Source organism: Anabrus simplex, chromosome 1 (assembly GCF_040414725.1).
Source record: "Anabrus simplex isolate iqAnaSimp1 chromosome 1, ASM4041472v1, whole genome shotgun sequence".
Classification (NCBI taxonomy): Eukaryota; Metazoa; Arthropoda; class Insecta; order Orthoptera; family Tettigoniidae; genus Anabrus; species Anabrus simplex.
In genome coordinates this window covers 526,546,599-526,569,448 of record NC_090265.1, presented here as the reverse complement: position 1 = coordinate 526,569,448, position 22,850 = coordinate 526,546,599, and the positions used below count along the sequence as shown (strand labels likewise).

Here is a 22,850-nt window from a genome sequence, read left to right as displayed (position 1 = left end):
ACACTTATGTTCAATATTATTTTGAGAGAAACCAAAATATTATTATTTCCTAAAATCTGTAGGCAACTAATATATGTAACTTCTTAGAAATATGTAAGTTGATATTTTACTTTCCAAACCTGGAATGTGGTGATAGGTACACGTATTCTACTGGTTTTTGTGATGCCGATTTGTTCAACTATCTGCAGCAACTCCACTGACACAAAGGTTTCTAAAAAATCAATGATTTTTGGGTTGTCATCAAACATTACTTGGCCCTGAGAGCCTGTCACAGTTACATGAAACTCTGGTGAAGAAAAGTAAACCGTCCGCCATGAAAATAGTGATAAAATAGCTTTTGTACTCATCGTGTTCTTCTTTCGTTTCTCTCTCTCATATAATATTTTCGGCACTCCCTCTATCACTCTCACTTTCAAAATCGCTTAACAATTCATTAAAATGATCATCTCCACTTTACGCTGTGGTTAATAACTGAAAGATTCTCTGATCTGAAATAACATTGCTGCAAGAGCAACTAGATTGTTGTTCCGTCATGTTTGTTTACATCACAGATGCCACAGATGTCCACAAAAAGCTCCGTAAGTTACTTCCTGAAGCTATAATCTCTGATCAATTAGTTCTACATAATGCCCAACAGATGACAGAACATGTCAGAGATCAAAATGGCACTCGAATGTGAACCGAGAAACTCAAAAAAATTCAAATTTCGTGCACCGTCTATAGACAGGCGTAGCAGTGGTGGGACAGCCGCGTCAGCCCGTCAGCCGTCAAGAGTTGTTCACTGCACACGGAACTGTTATCGATATCAGTTCCTTCGTGGTCTAATTCACGGTGTGCAGTTCGGGAGTAAAATAGTCACGTCCCACATGCCGGGAATCACTTTCGACACTTGCTGTTAATATCATCTCAAAATTCAAGGATATCGGAATCATTCAGCCTTGAACATGGCCCAGCCATTACAAGAAAAAAGATGATGCAAGCGCATGCAATAAAGAAGTACAGTAATACGATGATGTACTTTTATGGTTCGAGAATACAGTGCCAAAACATAATCGACCAAATAAAAGAGATAAACTCTTAACTAAATTGATAGCAAGACAAAATTGTTGTCATAAACCAACCAAAAACAAATCCACGCAGTAACAACTTTGAACCACCACAACATAAACAGTCACGATCAACAGATTTCACTGGTCAAATGTCCGGCTCCATGGCTAAATGGTAAACGTGCTGGCCTTTGGTCACAGGGGTCCCGGGTTTAATTCCCGGCAGGGTCGGGAATTTTAACCATCATTAGTTTATTTCGCTGGCACGGGGGCTGGGTGTATGTGTCGTCTTCATCACCATTTCATCCTCATCCCGATGCGCAGATCGCCTAAGGGCGTCAAATCAAAAGACCTGCACCTGGCGAGCCAAACATGTCCTCGGGCACTCCCGGCACTAAAAGCCATGCGCCACTTCATTTGTCGAATATAAGAATATTTTGTAGGGTTGGTGGATCCATCTGATGAGTGAAATGCAAATTCAATGCTTTAAGTAACTTTCATGATCATCTGTTACCATTTAATCGCCACACAAATGACCAAAATCCCTAAGTAAGACAGAGCCGATGTATCATCGTGAGCATTCTCGCGATCCACTTCCAGTGCTTCATCCATCAATGTTTTCTAAATTACTGCTCTTAAATATTTCATGTCCCCAGCTTGAAGCTTGCCAACATCCCTACTGGCTGGTGTGTATGTTTCAAGGATATGCTTAGTGATTTAAAAAAATCATAATAAATTCCCTATTTGGGTTCTATAGGGCCCATGTGCAGCTCCAATAAATCTGAAATAACATCTTCAAAACACGCGAAATGAAGTGGTATATCTGCCGTACAGAACTTCTTTGAGCAATTCCACAGAATTCCAAATTGTGACACTATATCCCGTTCATTTATGAGATCAGTGAAGTATACATTGCACCAAAATGTGTACATACGGGTTTGGCGGACGAGGCACGGTGTTCAATAATGTATATATACGGGTTTGGCATTGAATGGGTTAAAAGCAGGTGTAAGTGAGACAACTCTTGGGAGACTGAGTCCAGTTCCTTACAAGTGTGATGCACTCTCTCAACAACAAGAGCCTCGCTAGCACGCTGATACATTCACCTGGCCTTAGGAGTATTTAACGTGTGCTTCAGCTTCACACAGTTGTATGTTTGTATGTATGTATGTTCAGTCCATCAGCGATTCCGCTGGTGCAATCCTCAACAGCTCTGCCATCAGCTGTCACAGATGGCCTAGGCATCACTGAAGAGGCGTACTAGGGAAATGAGGAGTGAGGTAGTTTCCCGTTGCTATCTTCACCGAGCCAGAGTTGCTATTACATATCAGTCTGCCAAGCCCACTGAAATGCATTCACCAACCAACCCTATGAGCAAGATTTTCACACCATTCATAGCAGGGACTGGCTGCATAAGGATAGGCATTACTAGCATCGCTCATACCTCAGTCACTTTCATATTGTCTAAGCCAAGGATAAGAAAGAGACAGATCAATGAAAGTAACAAAATTGCTCTAGCCTATACCAGAAGACATAGTGCATTGTAAACACTAAGTCCTGCCAGCAAAAGCATTTCACACAGTTGCGAACGATGTTATGGCCCCGGCATCACAGAAGAAAGCATAAAAAAGGCAGAAGAATGAATTTCTTTCTCCTTAATTTGCTGAGATTGGAAGCCCTCCTAAACCAGACGGCTCTTTAGGACAAACCGTCTATCGTAAGCCGACTCACACAAATCGCTCACTCCATGCAGATTCTCACCACCATCCAGCAAAAAAAAAAAAAAAAGGCATTCTCAGAACACTCACCATAAGAGCAACACAAATTTGTGAGCCATCAAATATCCAGGAAATGAACACACTGAAAGTCATGTTCAAGGATAATGGTTACAATAATGTATAGATTCACAGAGCCCTGCATCCCAGACGGACAACTAAGCCAAGATCACAGAAAGAAGAAGTGAAGGGAACTGACTACGTGCCTTACATCCACCACACCCTGGGGTGTACAAAATTCCCTGTACTTCCAGAAAGATATACACTGGCCAAACATACTGGTCCATTGAGACTCGCATCAAGGAACACTAAAGAAATATCTGTCTCAACCAGCCAGACTAGTTCATATTTGTTCTCTTGTGTTTTTTACACTTTTTAATACTTTCCTCTCATCTTTAGAAATGGCAGATATGGTTCTCACTGTAGGCCTACCCACGGATACACGACATAAAATGCCCTCATGTCGGAAAAAATCGTATCTAGTGTTTCCATATCCCTATTGGTTAGTTTCTATTTGTATATTCAGTAGTATGTTTACTCGCTTAACATGTTCTCTCCAATCAACTGAAGAAACGTCTTAACGAGGAGAAGAGATTTCGCCATCATGTTGGGAGCTTTTTGTATCGGATGATGTGCTTTAGTTTATAAGATTGGAGAATTAAAAACAACTTGTGATAGACTATTTGGGTTGGAGTTATTTAGTAGCACAGTTTTTGATCAGCTTGGCTGATCGAAGTTGCTGACCTCGAGAAATTTTCATGGGAAACTGACAAAGTTTAACCAGTAAAATTGAATTTAAAGTATCCAGATTTTTTAGCCGTGTAATTTATGTAGGTAGGAGCTTTTGAAGCCAACCCTGTAGTCTAAGGATAGCTTGCCTGCCTCAGACCCGAGTGTCCGGATTGAATTCCCAGCCAGGTTCTGTGGGCTGATTCTAGGTCCATTCAGCCTATGTGATAAAAATTTTTTTGCTAGTTGCTTTATGTCGCAACGACACAGATAGGTCTTATAGCGATGATGGGACAGGAAAGGCCTAGGAAAGGGAAGGAAGCGGCCGTGGCCTTAATTAAGGTACAGCCCCAGCATTTGCCTGGTGTGAATATGGGAAACTACGGAAAACCATCTTCAGGGCTGCCGACAGTGGGGTGTGATAAAAATTAATTGAGGAGCTATCTGAGTGTGAGATAGCAACCCCGGGTAGAGCGCCTATAGGATTTGTCATTGTGACCATGTGTCACCTCATACTCTGCAGGCCTTTGGGCAGCAGTGATTGCTTGGTAGGTCAGGGCCCATTAGTGCTGCTTTGGTTTAGGAGTTTTTGTAAGATTACAACAATAAATTTTTCATTATTGTAATGTTCAACAAAATTGTTGATAGTTTCAATTTATTTTTGGATATTCTGTTTTCCTGTATTGTTTGTTTGTACTTCCATGGTTTCTCCAGAAATGCAGAACTAAGGTTCCACAGTAATTCATGTTATTATTTGAAATCTGACATTTTTTACTTCACTGATGGGGGCAGGTCAATTCCTACGCATATGCACTCAGATGTATCTTATCTCCATCGAATACATATTTCTAATTAGGCTTTCACCGATTATGTTGTGTTGAACACACATACCGTATTTTCTCACATAATTAACACACTCTTTTGACAAAAACACAGGCGAAAAATTCAGATGCGAAAATTATTCAAGGAATTCAGATATTTAAAAAAAATATTTAAAATTTATTTACATCTAAAAGAATACATCAAATATACACACAATTGGTTCAACTCATTTGCAGGTATCGTCATTTGGCGTAAAATTACGGTGTGCGTTTCTTTCTGAACGTCTGACGAGGTACATAAGGTAAGTTGGGGAGACAGGTTTGCAGTACCGATACTGGAAAGTTCTCTTCCTGTTACGAGCTGACGATACGACCTGAAGTGAAATAAATATGAACTAATAAAAGTTCAATTTATGAAAGTACATAAAAATGACATACCAGCAAAAAAAAAGTCTTACCTTTTATAGGGTACTGTCTTCGAGTTCACTACTAGCACTGGAGGAAGAACTGCTGCTACTGTTATCACTGCTCATATCTCTCCATAAGAAATCATCTTCACTCCGTCTAACAAACTTGAGATTCCTGTTTTCTTGAAGCTCTTTTCAATCACCTTCGAAGAAATCATGTCCCAAGCGTGCAATATCCACTCACAAAGTAGTTCCACAGGTGGTTTCCGAATCTTGCCTGTTGGAGTAAGTTCGTGCACACTTTCCACCATCCAGCACTGATAAAGTTTTCGCACACTGTCCTTGAATTGTTTATTTATCGAAACATCCAAGGGTTGAAGTATTAACGTCAGTCCACCAGGAATCACTGCCAAATCGATTTGCACGGTTCCCAATACCTTAGTGTCTTCCGTCAGGTGGCCACGAAAACTGTCCATTATAAGAAGGGTTGGGAATCGAAAGAGGGACTCTGCTCAGTTTCCCCAAACCATTCGTATCCAATCTTTAAGAGTTCATGGTTTATAGCATTTAAAAATCAGAGATTTAGCATTTTGATTTTCAAATTTAGCGTTTTGTAGCATCTAAACTTCTCAAGTTTAGCGTTTTGTAGCAAATTGGTTAAAAATAGGCATAATTTGCTAAATTGCACACACAACAGTTGGGAGTAAAATCATACTGTTTAATCACACATTGCTCATCATGCAGTATTGAATTCACTATGGAAAATAAGACAAACATCAACATAAGACTGCAAGAAGTATTAACGCACACACAGGAATATGCTTATGTTCAAATTTACAAACACAATTTCAAAGTGAAAATACTATTCCGAACGTATTTATTTATCAATTCAACGATGATTGAAGTACAACATGCCAATTGTTTAAAAGGTGTCCTCCTTCATTTGAGACCGCCTATCAGTTACAATTATGTTGTACTTGCTAAAAAAACTCTACATCGACCTTGTTCGTAGAGGCCCAAATGCACAGAAGTGCTGCCAAGGCAAAGGAAGAACTGCAAAACATTTTTTTTTTCTTCTTCAAGTTTTTGCCTGCAGAGTCGGCACATCAATATAGGCCATCTGTATCGCTTACATAAAAATGTCCCGATTTGTGACTTTCGGCATGCTGTTTGATCGTCACTTCGCTTCTACCCATGACTACCAGACAATAAAATAAATCGCTACCGAACTTTTAAACAGAACTACTACTTAAGACCAATGTCAAAAATAACCAACTATGATCAAGGGTCAATACACAAAGAGAATGAACGTGGTGCTTGAAAGTGTATTTGCTGTTTGATTGATTGTTCTTTGCAGTGCTCTTTAGCCAGTGAAAGAAATTCCACACATTGAATAATTTAACCCTTTGGCCTACCATTACTTGTGAAAGGAAATATTCCCTTACATACCATTTACTTTTTCATCACTTTAACATAAATTTGATTAATCACATAGGCTACGTAAGAATAAAAAAAGCAAAGTGAGCTTTTAGCTCGTCTATAGTAACAGGAAACCATGTTTTAGTTCGTAAGTATTACTGGTTTTAAGGGAAGCAGATAAATTAGCAAGAAATGTAGAGGCATAGGCATTGGTTTCCTTAGTAACGTGATCCCAGAACTGTGAGGTTAGAAATTCATTCCCCAAGTCCATTTCTTTCGGATTATTACTCAACCCCCTCCTCACTATAGAATGAATTTCAAAAACTAGTTTACCTGTTACAGAAAGAGGCTTATTGTCAACGAGATCATAATTCCAAGTATCATTTTACTAGACTTCTCAACGGGCGAGTTGGCCGTGCGGTTAGGAGCGTGCAGCTGTGAGCTCGCATCCAGGAGATAGGCCTTTCCTGTCCCATCGTCGCCGTAAGACCTGTCTGTGTCGGTGGGACGTAAAGCAAAAAAAAAAAAAAAAAAGGAAAACTAGACTTCTCACTCGCTCTTCTTGCATTCTGGTTTTGTCACGTAGTTTCAACTGGCACTATCATCTCGGAACTGAAATCAGAATCTCTTTCATCACTGTCATTTAAAGAAGTATTTTCACTCTTCAGAGAATCTTTTCCACTTTCAACATCACTATTTTCAAGCCAGTTACGAATAAACTCATCCACGCCGCGCTTGGATGCCGCCATGATTGTTTACAACGAGCGGCAAAATGAGGTGCTTTTTATTTTCCGTATTTCAGCTCAGAGTTACTATTTACACAGAGAAAATAACTTCAAGTATCATCTGACATCAATCGGGTAGGCTGCAAAACAAAGAGAATAAATCTCTCCGACCAGCTAACTGCGATAATGAACTTATAAATGTTCCGTGCACCAGGACGGAAGTGTCCGTCAAAGCATGTTACCGCTTTACGATGGCAATGGGCGCCGTAATAATTATTTCTCCTGAAATAAATAACAACATATATCTTATTTTTTAAGAAAAATGCATCGTTTTTAAAAAGATATGTTTATTTCGTATAAAACTGATAGTTTTGCATCTATTTTGCATAAATTGTACAATTTTGCATTTTGAACCAATTTTGCATTTTATCGCTAATTCAAAATCGCTAAAAACCACTCGTACGGGTCATATAAGATGAATGCACATACACTGACAAAATTTCGACATATTTCGCATTTACATCAAATCATCTTCATGGTCCGTATCGCACTTCAATAGATTCACAATTAAATATTTATTTTTCACCTAGATGATACAATGATTGCTTAAGGCAATTTTTAATGGTCAAAAGTGGTACGTTTCGTATATTATCAACATCTTCAGCCACATAACACTGTTTATACTCTGCACGGCTCTACTTCTAAATTGACGTTTTGGCAGATTTTGGCTCTGCCTGGTGGTTATGCGCTGAAGCATAGAAATCCAACCAATCCCAAGCTGCTATTCATATCGATTTATATCGGCAGAGCACAATCTCGAAACCTAGTTGCCAACTCTGATATTTACATTCACAACGTGGTTAACCTATCTCCCTCAGTGTGTGTGGTATTCGGTACGGTTCGCGATCTTTTGCATTTTCCTACAGTAATTAGTGTGTTTTTCATATTATTGGAGGTTCTAGTGACTCGTGAGATCAGTGGAGTGTTCCCTTTGTTGGCCATAACCTCCTTCCTGTGTCAGCCATTAGCGGAGAGTGATGTATTATTTCCTCATTGTCTTTTATTCTTAATAATATATTCTCTTATTAGTGTCAGATGTTGTTAGTAAGTGTAGTTTTTGTGAATTTGTTTTGAATCCATATTCATTAGTTTTTCTGAGTACGGTATTACATTTTATGAGGGCTGTTTACCGCGGTCATATTGCATCGGCTGTTCTCGTGAGAGTAGCGTGCTGGCAACAGAGGAGAGGCGATGCTCATTTGTTCTGCGAAACTTCAATTTAGAAGTAAGGCCATGCGGAGTATAGATGAAAAATATATAAATTGACAAAGTAATGCTTTAGAGGAAGTGTCCTTAAAATTAACATTACTTTGTCAATTTATATATTTTTCATATAACAGTGTTATGTGGCTGAAGATGTTGATAATATACAAAACATGTACCACTTTTGACCATTAAAAATTGCCTTAAGCAATCATTGTATCGGCTAGGTGGAAAATAAATAAATACTTAATTGTGAATATATTTCGTATTTATCGCAAATGCTAAAAATCACAAACTCTACCAATCTTGTATGAGTGACGTGTCCATCCACCCTTCTTCCTGGATACGAACGTGGATCCTTCGGGGAAATTTTACTTTCAGCACTGTTTTTTGCTTTAGAACAACATAAGGTGCAAGTTTTCTGCCATCAGCTGTTACAGCAGGCATTACAGTGCATCGCTGTTTTTCGCTTCCCGTAGTGCGTACGACAACACTCGATGTCCCTTTCGTATTGATTGTTCGGCTTTGTTGCAAGTTGAAACTTATTGGCGTTTGATCTGCATTTCCTATTTGGGAGAGCAAATATTCGTTAACTTTACGCTTCTCAATCACAAAGTGGTGAAAATCAATTACTTTTTGGTTGAAATCATTCGACATTCTTTAGCATAATGTTGTTCTTCGTCAAAGAGATAGCCCACTTCTCTACATAAAATTAATCATCAAGTCTCAACTAACCTTAAAATCGGAGACATTGATTCCATGTGCAGAAGCTATTTCTCGTCCTTTAAAATACAGCATTTAGTGAGAAACGGCATACCCATCGCTGCGAATTGCAATCACATATTTAAGTAGATCCTTCTCTACTTGCGGAAACTTGCCATTTTTTGGTCCGTGAAATGCTCTGCGAGACTTGTTGGTGGCTTGAAGTGCAACTTTCCGTTTCCGCCAGTAGCGCACATTGCATTCGGACACCGAATACTTGCGGCCCGCTGCACTATTCCTGTATGTTTTGGCGTAACTGATCACTGCGAGTTTATAGGATGCCATATTACTCGAATACTTGCTCACTGTAGATTAATAAACAGTTTTGAGATCACAGAAAGCACATGTACCACACCCGAAACATTCGTAAAATATGATTGTACCAGACTGGTATAGAGTGTCAATAGCCACAGCTGCGGTGATTCACTCACTGAACTGGTGCACTGGTATTACCTATCAGCTGATAACAGCACATTGCACATTTATTTCAAAACAGATCCGGAGCTGCATGATGGATGTTCGAAAAAGTGGGTGCGTGAAATGTGGGAAAATTTCTTTTTCTCCACTTTGGACCCAAAAATATTGGGATGCGTAAATTATGCAAGGGTCTTAATTATTCGAGAAGGTACGGTACAAAAATGGCCAACTAAACTGATGGCACCCAAACTCACAGATTTCAGCTTATGGGACCAATGTTCTACTGACTGACAAGTGAGCTATAGTGGCCTAGGCATTTCTATTCTGTTTGCTAGGATCTTACTGTTAGCTACAGGTCTGGCATGCTTGACAGCACAACTGCAGAGTGTACAACTTGCCCACTATGGGTTATTCTAACTAGACATTTTTGCTCCATCCTTATCATCCTTTTGCCATGTACTATATGTATTCAACACAATCAAATACCTTAAAACCTCATATGAAGTATATGAGACTGAGAATATAGATTTCTGTGAATGCCTAGGAACAACTGTGTGTAAAGATGGGAAAAGGCGAACATCTTGGTGGAATGATGAAGTGAGAGCAGCCTGTAAACGTAAAAAGAAGGCTTATCAGAAATGGCTCCAAACAAGGGCCAAGGCAGACAGGGATTGGTACGTAGATGAAAGAAACAGAGCGAAACAAATAGTTGTTGAATCCAAAAAGAAGTCAGGGGAAGATTTTGGTAATAACCTGGAAAGGCTAGGTCAAGCAGCAGGGAAACCTTTCTGGACAGTGTTAAAAAATCTTAGGAAGGGAGGGAAGAAGGAAATGAACAGTGTTTTGAGTAATTCAGATGAACTCATAATAGACCCCAGGGAATTACTGGAAAGGTGGAGGGAATATTTTGAACATCTTCTCAATGTAAAAGGAAATCATAATGGTGGTGTTGCAAACAGCCAAGCTCATGAGGAGGAGGAAAATGATGTTGGTGAAATTATGCTTGAGGAAGTGGAAAGGATAGTAAATAAACTCCATTGTACCGGGCGAGTTGGCCGTGCACGTAGATGCTGTGAGCTTGCATCCGGGAGATAGTAGGTTCGAATCCCACTATCGGCAGCCCTGAAAATGGTTTTCCGTGGTTTCCCATTTTCACACCAGGCAAATGCTGGGGCTGTACCTTAATTAAGGCCATGGCCGCTTCCTTCCAACTCCTAGGCCTTTCCTACCCATCGTCACCATAAGACCTATCTGTGTCGGTGTGACGTAAAGCCCCTAGCAAAAAAAAAACTCCATTGTCATAAGGCAGCAGGAATAGATGAAATTAGACCTGAAATGGTGAACTATAGTGGGAAGGCGGGAATGAAATGGCTTCATAGAGTAGTAAAATTAGCGTGGAGTGTTGGTAAGGTACCTTCAGATTGGACAAAAGCAGTAATTGCACCTATCTATAAGCAAGGAAACAGGAAGGATTGCAACAACTATCGAGGTATCTCATTGATTAGTATACCAGGCAAAGTATTCACTGGCATCTTGGAAGGGAGGGTGCGATCAGTCGTTGAGAGGAAGTTGGATGAAAACCAGTGTGGTTTCAGACCACAGAGAGGCTGTCAGGATCAGATCTTCAGTATGCGCCAGGTAATTGAAAAATGCTACGAGAGGAATAGGCAGTTGTGTTTATGTTTCGTAGATCTAGAGAAAGCATATGACGGTACCGAGAGAAAAGATGTTCGCCATACTGGGGGACTATGGAATTAAAAGTAGATTATTAAAATCAATCAAAGGCATTTATGTTGGCAATTGGGCTTCAGTGAGAATTGATGGTAGAATGAGGTAGAATGAGTTCTTGGTTCAGGGTACTTACAGGAGTTAGACAAGGCTGTAATCTTTCACCTTTGCTGTTCGTAGTTTACATGGATCATCTGCTGAAAGGTATAAAATGGCAGGGAGGGATTCAGTTAGGTGGAAATGTAGTAAGCAGTTTGGCCTATGCTGACGACTTGGTCTTAATGGCAGACTGTGCCGAAAGCCTGCAGTCTAATATCTTGGAACTTGAAAATAGGTGCAATGAGTATGGTATGAAAATTAGCCTCTCGAAGACTAAATTGATGTCAGTAGGTAAGAAATTCAACAGAATCAAATGTCAGATTGGTGATACAAAGCTAGAACAGGTCGATCGATAATTTCAAGTATTTAGGTTGTGTGTCCTCCCAGGATGGTAATATAGTAAGTGAGATTGAATCAAGGTGTAGTAAAGCTAATGCAGTGAGCTCGCAGTTGCGATCAGCAGTATTCTGTAAGAAGGAAGTCAGCTCCCAGACGAAACTATCCTTACATCGGTCTGTTTTCAGACCAACTTTGCTTTACGGGAGCGAAAGCTGGGTGGACTCAGGATATCTTATTCATAAGTTACAAGTAACAGACATGAAAGTAGCAAGAATGATTGCTGGTACAAACAGGTGGGAACAATGGCAGGAGGGTACTCGGAATGAGGAGATAAAGGCTAATTTAGGAATGAACTCGATGGATGAAGCTGTACGCATAAACCGGCTTCGGTGGTGGGGTCATGTGATGCGAATGGAGGAGGATAGGTTACCTAGGAGAATAATGGACTCTGTTATGGAGGGTAAGAGAAGTAGAGAGAGACCAAGACGATGACGGTTAGACTCGGTTTCTAACGATTTAAAGATAAGAGGTATAGAACTAAATGAGGCCACAACACTAGTTGCAAATCGAGGATTGGCGACGTTTAGTAAATTCTCAGAGGCTTGCAGACTGAACGCTGAAAGGCATAACAGTCTATAATGATGATGTATGTATGTATGTGATATCAGGAGTACATACCTGTTGTCGGAGCCTTCTCTTCAGGTCCAAAATCTATAATTTTCTTTCCTAAATTTAAAAGAAGAGCAAAGCGTTCCTCTGCTAATGCACCTAGAAGTGCTTCAGTCTCACGCTTCTTCTCCTTTTCCTTTAAACGATCATTCTTCAAGACAGCTAACACTTCATCAGCAGCTCCACAGAGGATGTCCCTTGGCTGTTTAAAGATAAGAACAAAGTCTCTACTAGTATGGACAACTTGATATCATAATAGAAAAAGTTATAAAATATCAGAGATGAACAGAAATTCCTAGTTGACTAAACTTAACTTTTTATTTAGGTTTATAGGTATATGAAGAATTTCAATTAAACTATTGAATGAATTGTGGGAGTGAACAGTTCAATCAACTGCCACTGCATAACACTGTAAGCTACACATTGACAATGGCAGTCACAGAAAGGACTTTAGCAAAAACAATTTAACTTTACAACCTGATGCAAATGATCAAAAAAGTAATGACCACTTTAAAAGAAGCTACCATTTGCATTCTTATCTATAACATCTCTCTCCAAACCTTAAAGGTTACACAAACAAGTCGAACCACATGGGAACCCCAACGACTATCTATGTAAAATTATCAGACTGCCTGTGTGCATATACATCTGAATTCTAATAGTTCTTATCTAAAATAACCAGTGGTGTACACAGAAGTGAGAAGAGGGAAGAAGGGAAAATACACCCTACATTGTTCATATAAACCATTAACATAATTAGTAAACTGTGTATGAAAAAGATGCTACACTCATGAATCAGAAGTAGGATGAAAAATACTTCATTACCCTATCTCCAACTGATTTACAGTGAATACACTTGGGTGATAGAAGAATAAAATCAGTAATTGATTACTTTCTGGTGGAAAGGACGAATCTCAGACAGTTCATGGATATAACAGCTTTACCAGGAGAAGCATCTGATGGAGATCATAGAGTTGTGATGGCAAAAATGAAAAGTGATAAGAGGTAGTAAAATAAAAGTGTGGAAATTAAAAGATACGAAAGTACAAGAAGAATTTCTGGAGAGACTGAAACAACAAATTCCAGTTACTATAGTAGAAAATGTGGAAGATGAATGGTCCAACTTCAAGAGGACAGCTGTAAGTGGGGCAGAGAGTGCCTGTGGCAGAACATCGATGAAAGTGAAAGAAAAGAGACACCAGGGTGGAATGAGAAGGTAACATGTCATCGAAATCTGGACCCTGTTAATCACTAGATTGCATGCCAAAAGCCCTACAGCATTTGTAATTTTGTTACATTTGAATGGTCAGACATTATAAACAGGAAAACAACATTATACCTATTGCATGACCAAGTTTCCTGTTACAGCAGTATAAATAAAAGTACACTGTTATGCATATTTCTATGTTAATAAGACTTCAGAACAGTAACAATAAATGAAGTGAGACTACCTGATCACCCAGGGCTTCTTGAATAAAGCTTAGGAGTACTTCATACGTCTGGCGAGTTTCTTGCGTTTTAGGTCGGTATAAAATTCCCACCATTTCATCCACACCTTCAGACAACAAAGTGGCACCTTTCATTCTTGTAAAATCATACTGGGCTTCATCACGTTTCTGACGCCTAAAATTAGAAAGGATTGAGTAATACAAGTTCACAGTAACAAGTTATTGTAAAGAAAGACTGTTTTTAAGAAAAAGTCACCTTCCTTTTCAGATGTTTACAAAGTACCAATCTCTAAGGAAATCTACAATAATACTGTATTACAAAGAGAGAAAGTCTGAGAGTTTGATGAACGTGGAGGGTACTCTCAGGAAACACTCAAGTGATTTTAGTATTTTTTCACTTTTAGAATGCTTATTTCTTTAAGTTTATTATAGGCTGTATATAATTATGCTACCTTATCTGAGAAACAAGCAATTTAAATAAAAAGTGGAGTAGTGGACAAAATTGCACACAGGAATGCTTACATACAAATATATACCCAAAGATAACTTACATCAAAATTATACGGGTAACATTTGTAGCTCTTAATGAAATGTACAAAAAGGACACTGACAGTGTATGTTTATCTTCAATAGATAATTTGCAATAGATGCTTTTATTACTACTATTTCTACAGTTTATCAAATAGATAAAAAATATTGCAAACCTTCAAGATCTTATGAAACTGAACCACACAGTATGCAAGATAATTTTAATAATTCATATCAGGGGTGCCAACTTGAACAACATATTGGGGCAAGCATGGATCCTATCCCCTTTCTTAGGCTTGGTTTTCTATCTCAAGCATAGAGTCTTTGCTGACATCCCTATAATTTTGTGCATAAAGAAACACTCCAGGAAATAAGTAGAGCAAGAAGGATAACTGGAAACAAATTTTATGAAATTTCTGCGAGTGAGAATTTTCAACTGTAGGCAGTGACAATGATCAAAGCTGAAGTAGAACTTAATTAGGAATGGACAATATTCTACTTTCTGAAAACTGGGGTAAGAAAATTATTATGAAGAAGGAAGCACAAAGCATCATAACTTAAAACTGCAGATTACTTTTTGTCTCAATTGTTATTTTTAGCACCCAAAAACTAGGGTAAATTCTGATAATTTACTCATATCCACTTTCTGCATTTTCATTTTCCACTTTCATTCAAACACTGAAATAAATTGTATCATTCTAGTGGCAGTTTACAGAAACTTCATTGTAATGGATGGTTGCTAACACATGTACTTGAACAATTTTGTAAACTTGAAAAGGTGAGTTGTGAGAATTATACATATTTTAAAATTATGTACTTTATTTTAGTCTGCAACAAAGCTATAATACTTTTTTTATAACTCTTTATAGAAGTTAGTAACCTAACTTCTGGTAAGCTGAAGCCCATACAATGTGAAGCTTACTTTGCCAAATAACACTTCTTCTGATCACTAATTTGGAGGGTGTACCCTATCCACTAACTCATAAACTGTACCTCAAGCCTGGTGGACATTTAAGCACTGCTGTAAGCGATTATGTCACAGACATTCTCACAACCCTAATTAATGACAGGCAACAAACGCTCATAAGCATGTTCCAGCAAGAGGCAATAAAAACGATTGCAAAGCTCAGATGTTTCACGAAGAACAATTCTGGAGGTTCAGAACCACTGCAGAACTTTTCTACCTTCCTTCTCTTCTTCTCAACACGGTTAACAGCAGTCGGTTAGAGAAAGTTATAGGCATCCCGAAACATGACTTCTTAAAATGATATCAAGCTCTTTAAAATTTTGTGAAGGAACTTGCAAGAGGAAAAGGTGAGAGTGTCTGTGTGAATAGTATTCTTGATGGGCATGCTTGAAGATCATAACATTTTCTCCAAAGCTGCAACTTCTATTGTTTCCAGCGACACCAACACTGAAAGAGCATTTTCTGCATATGAAGACATTTTATCTGATGGCAGGGTACCTCTATCTTGTCAAGTGTCAAAAGCATTCTTAGCTTTTCTATGGACAAAAACAAGTAAGCATCTAATTAATATTTGTGATTAGCTCATTGAAATCTACAGAAAATTTACAGAAAATCTACCACCATTTGTCTGTTTTCTATGACAGTGTGTGTGTATTAATTTATTACCAGTGCCTGAATTTCAATGACTTTTTATTTTGATATGATACAAGGGCGATTCTGTCTTGAAAATAAAACTCTTCACAATTCTCGGAAATATGTGAACACCTCCTGGTCCCACTACAAATTTTCATTTCTGTTGTCAACACGCAAGACACAATACTTTTTCTTTATGCAGCGTGAAGGTGTAGGTATCTACTACTTATTGCTTAAAGAAAAAAATTATCTTCAATGTTATGACAGTTCAATAACATCTTTTTTTTTTTTTTTTTAACTTGAAATTCATTTCTAATTTGTATTTTAATAAGCAAATTTTACTGTAGCAGATCCAGACTTATGCCTCTCTTGTGTGTACATACCTTTGGCTGCCTTTACCACCATTGGTCTGTTTTCTATGACAAGGGAATGAGTGTATGTATATTAATTTATTGCCAGTGCCTGAATTTCAATGACTTTTCATTTTAATATGATACAAGGGTGATTCTGTCTCGAAAATAAATGTGGCTCATACCATCATGAGATCATACCTGGGTCATTCTCTTCTCATGTTTTGCCACTGCTCTGGAATAGGGCATTTTTAAAGCTAATTTTGAACACCTTCAATCAATTTAAATGAGGAAATATTTTTTTTGGTAATAATTAGCTAGTTTTGGGGCAGATGACCAAGATGCTAAGCCCCTTCAAACACCGACAACAATCATCATCATCATCATCATCATCATCATTTAGCTAGTTTTATTGCAATCATCTTAAAATATTAGTAAAAATTAATTTCCAGAATTTTCAGATCTAAACTCTTCACAATTCTTGGAAATAGGCCTATGTGAAAACCTCCCGGTCCCACTACAAGTTTTCATTTCTATTGTCAAGGCATCTCCTATGTATTGCTTAAAGAAAAAATTATCTTCAATGTTATGACAGCACTATAAAGGAAATCAAATAAGAAATATACCCAAAAAACATCATCTCAAATGACGAGATCATGGATTCTATGGGTCACTACATTGCAAATTTAATTATCGGAGTAATGAATGACGAACACAGTGGTGAAATTTTTCTTGTAATTTGTGAAGTCTTGGAAAAAGCAAACTACAAGCAAATTATTTGACAGAACAATGAATTATCTGTGGCCTAATGGTGCCCAGAATGATTCTGTGCTACTATTTGTCACGGACGCAGTATCATACAGGGTTAAAGCAGCAAACTCCCTTAAGGTACCATATACATGCTTACCAAAGAGTTGCTGAAGAAATAAGGGGCCACTTTCCAGATACGGATAAGCTAATAGGAAATGTGAAATTTCTGAAACCCTCTTTTCTTGTGAGGAAATTACAAGACAAAGCCCTTAGGATTCCCCTTCCACCAGCTAAAGTGCTCTCTAAGTACGGCACCTGGTTGGAAGTGTGCAATAATAATAATTATTATTGTTATTATTGTTGTTGTTATTATTATTATTATTATTATTATTATTATTATTATTATTATTATTATTATTTTGAGATTGTGGAAAAAAATCATAAAATAAGAAACGTTGAGACTCACCATCTTATTCAAGTGAAAAATACCCTTAGTGAGATCTGTGTCGAAGCCTGGCTGAAATGGTTTGGTCATATCAAAAGAATGAACCCACTAATAACAGCTAGATTGTGGTTTGAGAAGGAACTCAAAGGCAAAAGAGCAAGAGAGGTTGGCCAAGGAACAGATGGATCGATCAGATAAGAAATTATCTAGCTGGACAAGATCTGGATTTGCAGCAGGTTACGGAAGAAGACATTTACATTTACATGGAAAACTGGAGCTGGTTCAAGATGATGATGATGATGAGTCTATTAGTATCCCCATTAATGGAAGACAAATTGGCTTACATATGAGCGAATTTTGGATTCTCGCCTGGTATCATAATGTCTCTGGAACAACGTGGTTGCCTGGTGTTTGGAGTTAGCTAAATCAGCTAAAAGTAAACTAGGTCATGTCTAGGTCATGTGGAAGATGAAGTAGATGAACTTGTGTTTTGTAAAATGGAAAATGGTAGACACATTATGTAAGATAGCTGATGTGCTGTTAGGAATAATAATGATGTGGAAGAAGAGCTGGAACCTAGAGATATTTGCTGCTTCAGGTATGCACCTGTTTCTTCAGTGAATGCTGAACAGAGTTTTTCAATGTACAAAAGTCTCTTTTAGCTTATAATTGCCAGTCTTTCACAACTGAGAATCTATGAAATCTGCAATGCTTTACTGAGTGAGAAATTATTGTGTATGAAGATCAAAATACAGTTTTTCATTTTTTCCTTTGTGTGTCACTTTTAGTTAATTTTGAGGTCATAAAGTAATCTTTTTAATGTCGCTGTTGAAATATTTCAAGGTCGAATATGCAGGATTTCTTGGACAGACATCACAATGCCATTGTTCTGGAAAGAACAGGAAAGCAGAAAGTGATTCTTTTGACAGTAAAATCTTGTACACTGGAGTATTTAGGACATATCATGATGAACAGACAAAGTTACTGTATGCTTTATTACAACTGATTCTCCAGGGGAAGACAGAAGAAAATAGAGTATCTGGAAGATGAATTTCTTGCTGAACAACTTGAGAACATAGTTCAGTACAAGTTTGAAAGGATTCTTCAGATCAGTTACTGATAATGGATGTGTTGCCATGCTGATCATCAACATCTGAAGCAAAAAGCACCACAAGAAGGAGGTCATTAAAATATGGGTCCTATTTATCATCATTCATGAGACAGGATAGTTTAGACTTCACTCAAGTGTAGGTGGATACATTTAATTATCACCACTGGTCAAAATGCATACAGGAGCAAAGGTAAATAGTGTGACATTGGCGAGAACTATAAGCTCATTTACCATGGCACTAGCAAGAATAGAGATGTCACAATAATTGTGCATTCTGAACTGTGCAGTCGAGTTGCTGAAGTACTGTTTACAGACAGACATCAATGCTGACAACCACCACTTGCGTATTTTGTCTGCCTGTGCTCCCCAAACAAACAGGCTGTAATGAAGAGGAAATGGGTAATTTCTGAAATGAGCTGTATGACCACATCTTACAGATGGGGAGATTCTGAACAAGTGTGAATGAATCATTGCAATGAACAAATGAATCATGATTCAGTGTACGAAATTAATAGACTCATTTGTAAAGCGTAGGCTGAATTGGAACATGGCAGTTGCTCCTCGCTACTTGCTCCTCCTCCTTTGACTCATTTGATTCCTATCAGGTATCTGGTTCACAAGTCAAATACTCTTAATCTAACCTTACCGGAAAAGCATATTCTTTTAACAAGAAATTATCACATTGCTTCAAGCCACATACAACTTCCAGCTCTTTACACAATGTTAGGTTAAGTTTACTTCACTTCAAGGTTCCCGTTCTCTTTCCTGGGCTCCTGAGAACATGTGAAATGTGAACATGGAAGTCTTCTCATTCTTGTTCTCAACCCTTATCATTGTAAAAATCAATATGTGATCCTTTTATCTTGTCATGAAGTGTTTATAATAAGGAAATGAAATATCAAAGTGTGATTTCTTTGTAGCATATAGGCATATAATGCCCATTATGATACATTATTGATGATCTTCTTTTAATAATGAGAACACTATTTTGCTATTGGCTTTACGTCGCGCCGACACTGATAGGTCTTATGGCGACGATGGAATAGGAAAGGGCTAGGAGTTGGAAGGAAGCGGCCGTGGCCTTAATTAAGGTACAGCCCCAACATTTGCCTGGTGTGAAAATGGGAAACCACGGAAAACCATCTTCAGGGCTGCCAACAGTGGGGTTCGAACCCAATATCTCCAGGATGTAAGCTTACAGCTGCGCGTCCCTAACCGCACGGCCAACTCGCTCGGTCATAATGAGAACAAAGGGAGTGGATAAAGCAAGACATAAGTCCTCTGACTGATACATTCTTGTGAATGTGAAATGTACAACTTTCACAAACAACCTCATTTTGCACGGTAGTATTTTTTTGAGCATTCTTGTAAGTTGCTTCTATGATTTGGATTTTGCCTTTTCTAGCTTAGACGGAAACAGCACTTGGCACCAAAAAGTTTTGCCTTTTCTAGTTTCTACAGTTACTGTAAGGAGCGGCAATATATTAAATTTCAGAATGGTAACTAAATATGGAACTAGAAATTTCAAACTCCATTGTATTGATTTGAACAGCAGCACTGAAGTCTTGATTGAAGAACGTATGTTACTTTCTCAGAATCACAGTTAAGCATCGGCCGTTACCAACCTCCTTAAGTTTGGAAAGAATTAGGTGGATAGTGGTCTAACATTTTGTGACTGCAACCTCTAAAAAGGACATTATTCTTGTTAATAATGCTAACAATTACTTTGAACATTTCTTGTAACTAGTAAACTTGTAAAGCAGTATCAGTTATAAAGGGTATAAGAGACTAGTTCATCTGATTCCATGGTTTCACTTTCGGCTCTCAATCACATGGTACTCGAATGAACATATCAAAGGAATGAGTCAAACGAAAGAATCATTTTGGTGAATCAATTCTACTAACTTGATCAGATTCCCCATCTCTACCACATGTTGTCCTGTCCACCGGGGGATTTACTACTGCTTTGCGAAGACCTGAATAGTCATGCTGGAAGTGGCGGTGATGGGTATGACTGCCATGGGAAGAAAGGAGATGGCTTGAGGAATGACGATCCTCGAGCTGCCAAAGCAACCAATCTGTTCATAACCAATACATATTTCAAGAAGCGACCCCATCCCTTGATAATCTATTCCACTGGCAATACCAGCACCCAGATCACCTTTGTTCTTGTACAGACGTGAGTATTCCCTGCTATGCTAAATGCAAAAGTTATTTTGTCTGAATGCTTGGCCCCTTAACAGAAGCTGCTTGTAGTCGACATGAAAATAGTCGTTCATAGAAGCAGCAGCTCAGCATGCCAAGAGACAATCAAGAGGTTGAAACTATGTTAGCATAAAGAAGGCATTATTAACATCACCCTCCGTGCAATCACTCAAAATTTAGAAGACTGGGCGTGAGTAGCTCTTTGTGACTCAGTGACCACTGCTATGGAAACAACACTTGGCAGCTGCTACATAAACAAGCATATGTGTCTTTGGACGGACCAGTTCAGCAAAAGGTGCAGGAGAAAAAGTCAGCCTTCAAGGAGTGGTTCACACAGACAACAGATGAGAACTGGCAGAAGTACACAATTATTCAGAGGGAAGCTAAGAGGACTGCAGCAGCTGCACATAATGAACACTACTACAGCCTTCATGAGCAACTGAGCACAAAGTAAGGGGAGAAGATTATCTACAGACTGGCAAGAGCTCAAAACAAGACAGTCAGGACAATGAACACTACAAGTGCGTGAAGATAAGGATGGGCATAGGCTGCACGACAGAAATGCAATAGAAGATAGCACGAGCACTTATCCTCCCTGATGTCCAGAAAACTGCATGGCCTATTCCCCAAATCACAACCAGAGAAATAGAGAGAACTACTAATGCTATGAAGAACCTAGAAGTGCCTGATCCCAAAGATTTACCAGCTGATTTGTGGAAGCTCAAGGAACTTCAGGGAACTACTATTATCTGGCTCACAAATAAATGAGTTGGTTCAAATTCCTACTGACTGGACATTGAGAGTAACAGTATCTATTTTTAAAAACAAGGGGGACTTGGCTTTGTGTTCAAACTAGCGACCAATTCGCCTCTTGTATCACACTCGGAAGATCTTCAAGCAAGTTCTTGTCCAGCACCTTTGCACCACTGTCACTCTCACCATCAACCAGTGTGGATTCGTCAAAAGTTCCAACACTACAGATCCAATTTTTGCTGTGCAGATACTGCAAGAGAGACATCACAAGTAGAGAAACCCCACTGTCGGTAGATGGTTTTCCATGGTTTCCCACTTTTACACCAGATTGTACCTTAATTGCGACCACGGTCGCTTCCTTCCCACTTCAAGCCCTTTCCTACCCCATTGTCAGTTGCTACCTATCTGTGTTAGTGCGATATTTAAAAAAAAAGAGAAAGGCAATACATCATGTTTTTCCCAATTTGGAGAAGCTCTTCAACAATGTTCCACACAAACTTATACTGGCTGGTACTCAATGAGCAATCACGGGGTTCCTCATCAACTGGAATCCACTGCTCTACTCAAATTCCACCATGTTATTGTGCGTCCAGAGTTAAGAGTGTACTACGAGGTCTTATGGGCTTTTACATTTAGTAGACTCACCTAGAATTGATGATTTTGAAGTCTTTAAAACTGGATCTTCGCTGTCTTCTTTAACACTAGAACTGCCGGAGCGGTCAAAATGACAGCTACACATTTTCAAAGCTCTATTTCGACCACATTTTCTGTCATATTGCAAGGAGCTTCAGTGACCTTTCCTGATTACCAGTCAGAATCATCCGTATTAAATTTAATTAATTTTGCGTTATTGGATAGGACGTAGGTAACGAGTATACCTAGAACCACCGTAGCAGTCATTTTGACCGCTCTATTGATTACCATAGTAGAATGTGTTAAAACGTGCTTATTCCTCTGGTTGAGATAAAATTTGTTTATAATTATTCTCCCTGTAAATAATGTAAGCACAACAATGAAACTCCAATAGTCTATGTACAACCATTGTTCATTCTCTTCTTTATTCATTTACGAAAGGTGGCTACGAGAGCCAATGGGTCACTCTCCTCTGAGAGTAGCAAACATTCTTCTGCTGTCACAATCCCCTTCGAGGTCTCCCTCACCCCTCCTCTCTCCTTGAGCCAATCACGACCTTGGGACAACTGTCCACTGACCTCTCTCGGCAGTCTGGCTCCATGGCTTCGTCAGCTTGTCACAGACCATGGCTCATAGACCAGCGTCACTTACCGATGAAGAATTGCTCGCTCAACTGCATGAGATTCTGGATGATATCTCTGAAGCTGAATGTGACCCAGATGTAGAGGACCTACGAGAAGAAGCTGCGGACAAAGATTACTACCAACCAAGTGACCATTCTGAAAGCAGTGATTCAGATGATGCTGAAAATCCAATTGCTCAACCAGG

The 22,850-nt window shown here is 38.8% G+C and overlaps 1 protein-coding gene across 1 annotated transcript in view; it reads right to left on the bottom strand.

Moving 5' to 3' along the window:
* Window positions 1–22,850, bottom strand: part of Brr2 (U5 small nuclear ribonucleoprotein l(3)72Ab) — a 226,235-nt gene that overhangs the window by 193,739 nt on the left and 9,646 nt on the right. The window contains exons 3-4 of the mRNA XM_067135469.2: window positions 13,651–13,822; window positions 12,209–12,401 (exon numbers count right to left, since the gene is read on the bottom strand). Of these exons, the coding sequence (XP_066991570.1) occupies window positions 12,209–12,401; window positions 13,651–13,822 (365 nt within the window). The remainder of the gene's footprint in view (window positions 1–12,208; window positions 12,402–13,650; window positions 13,823–22,850) is intronic.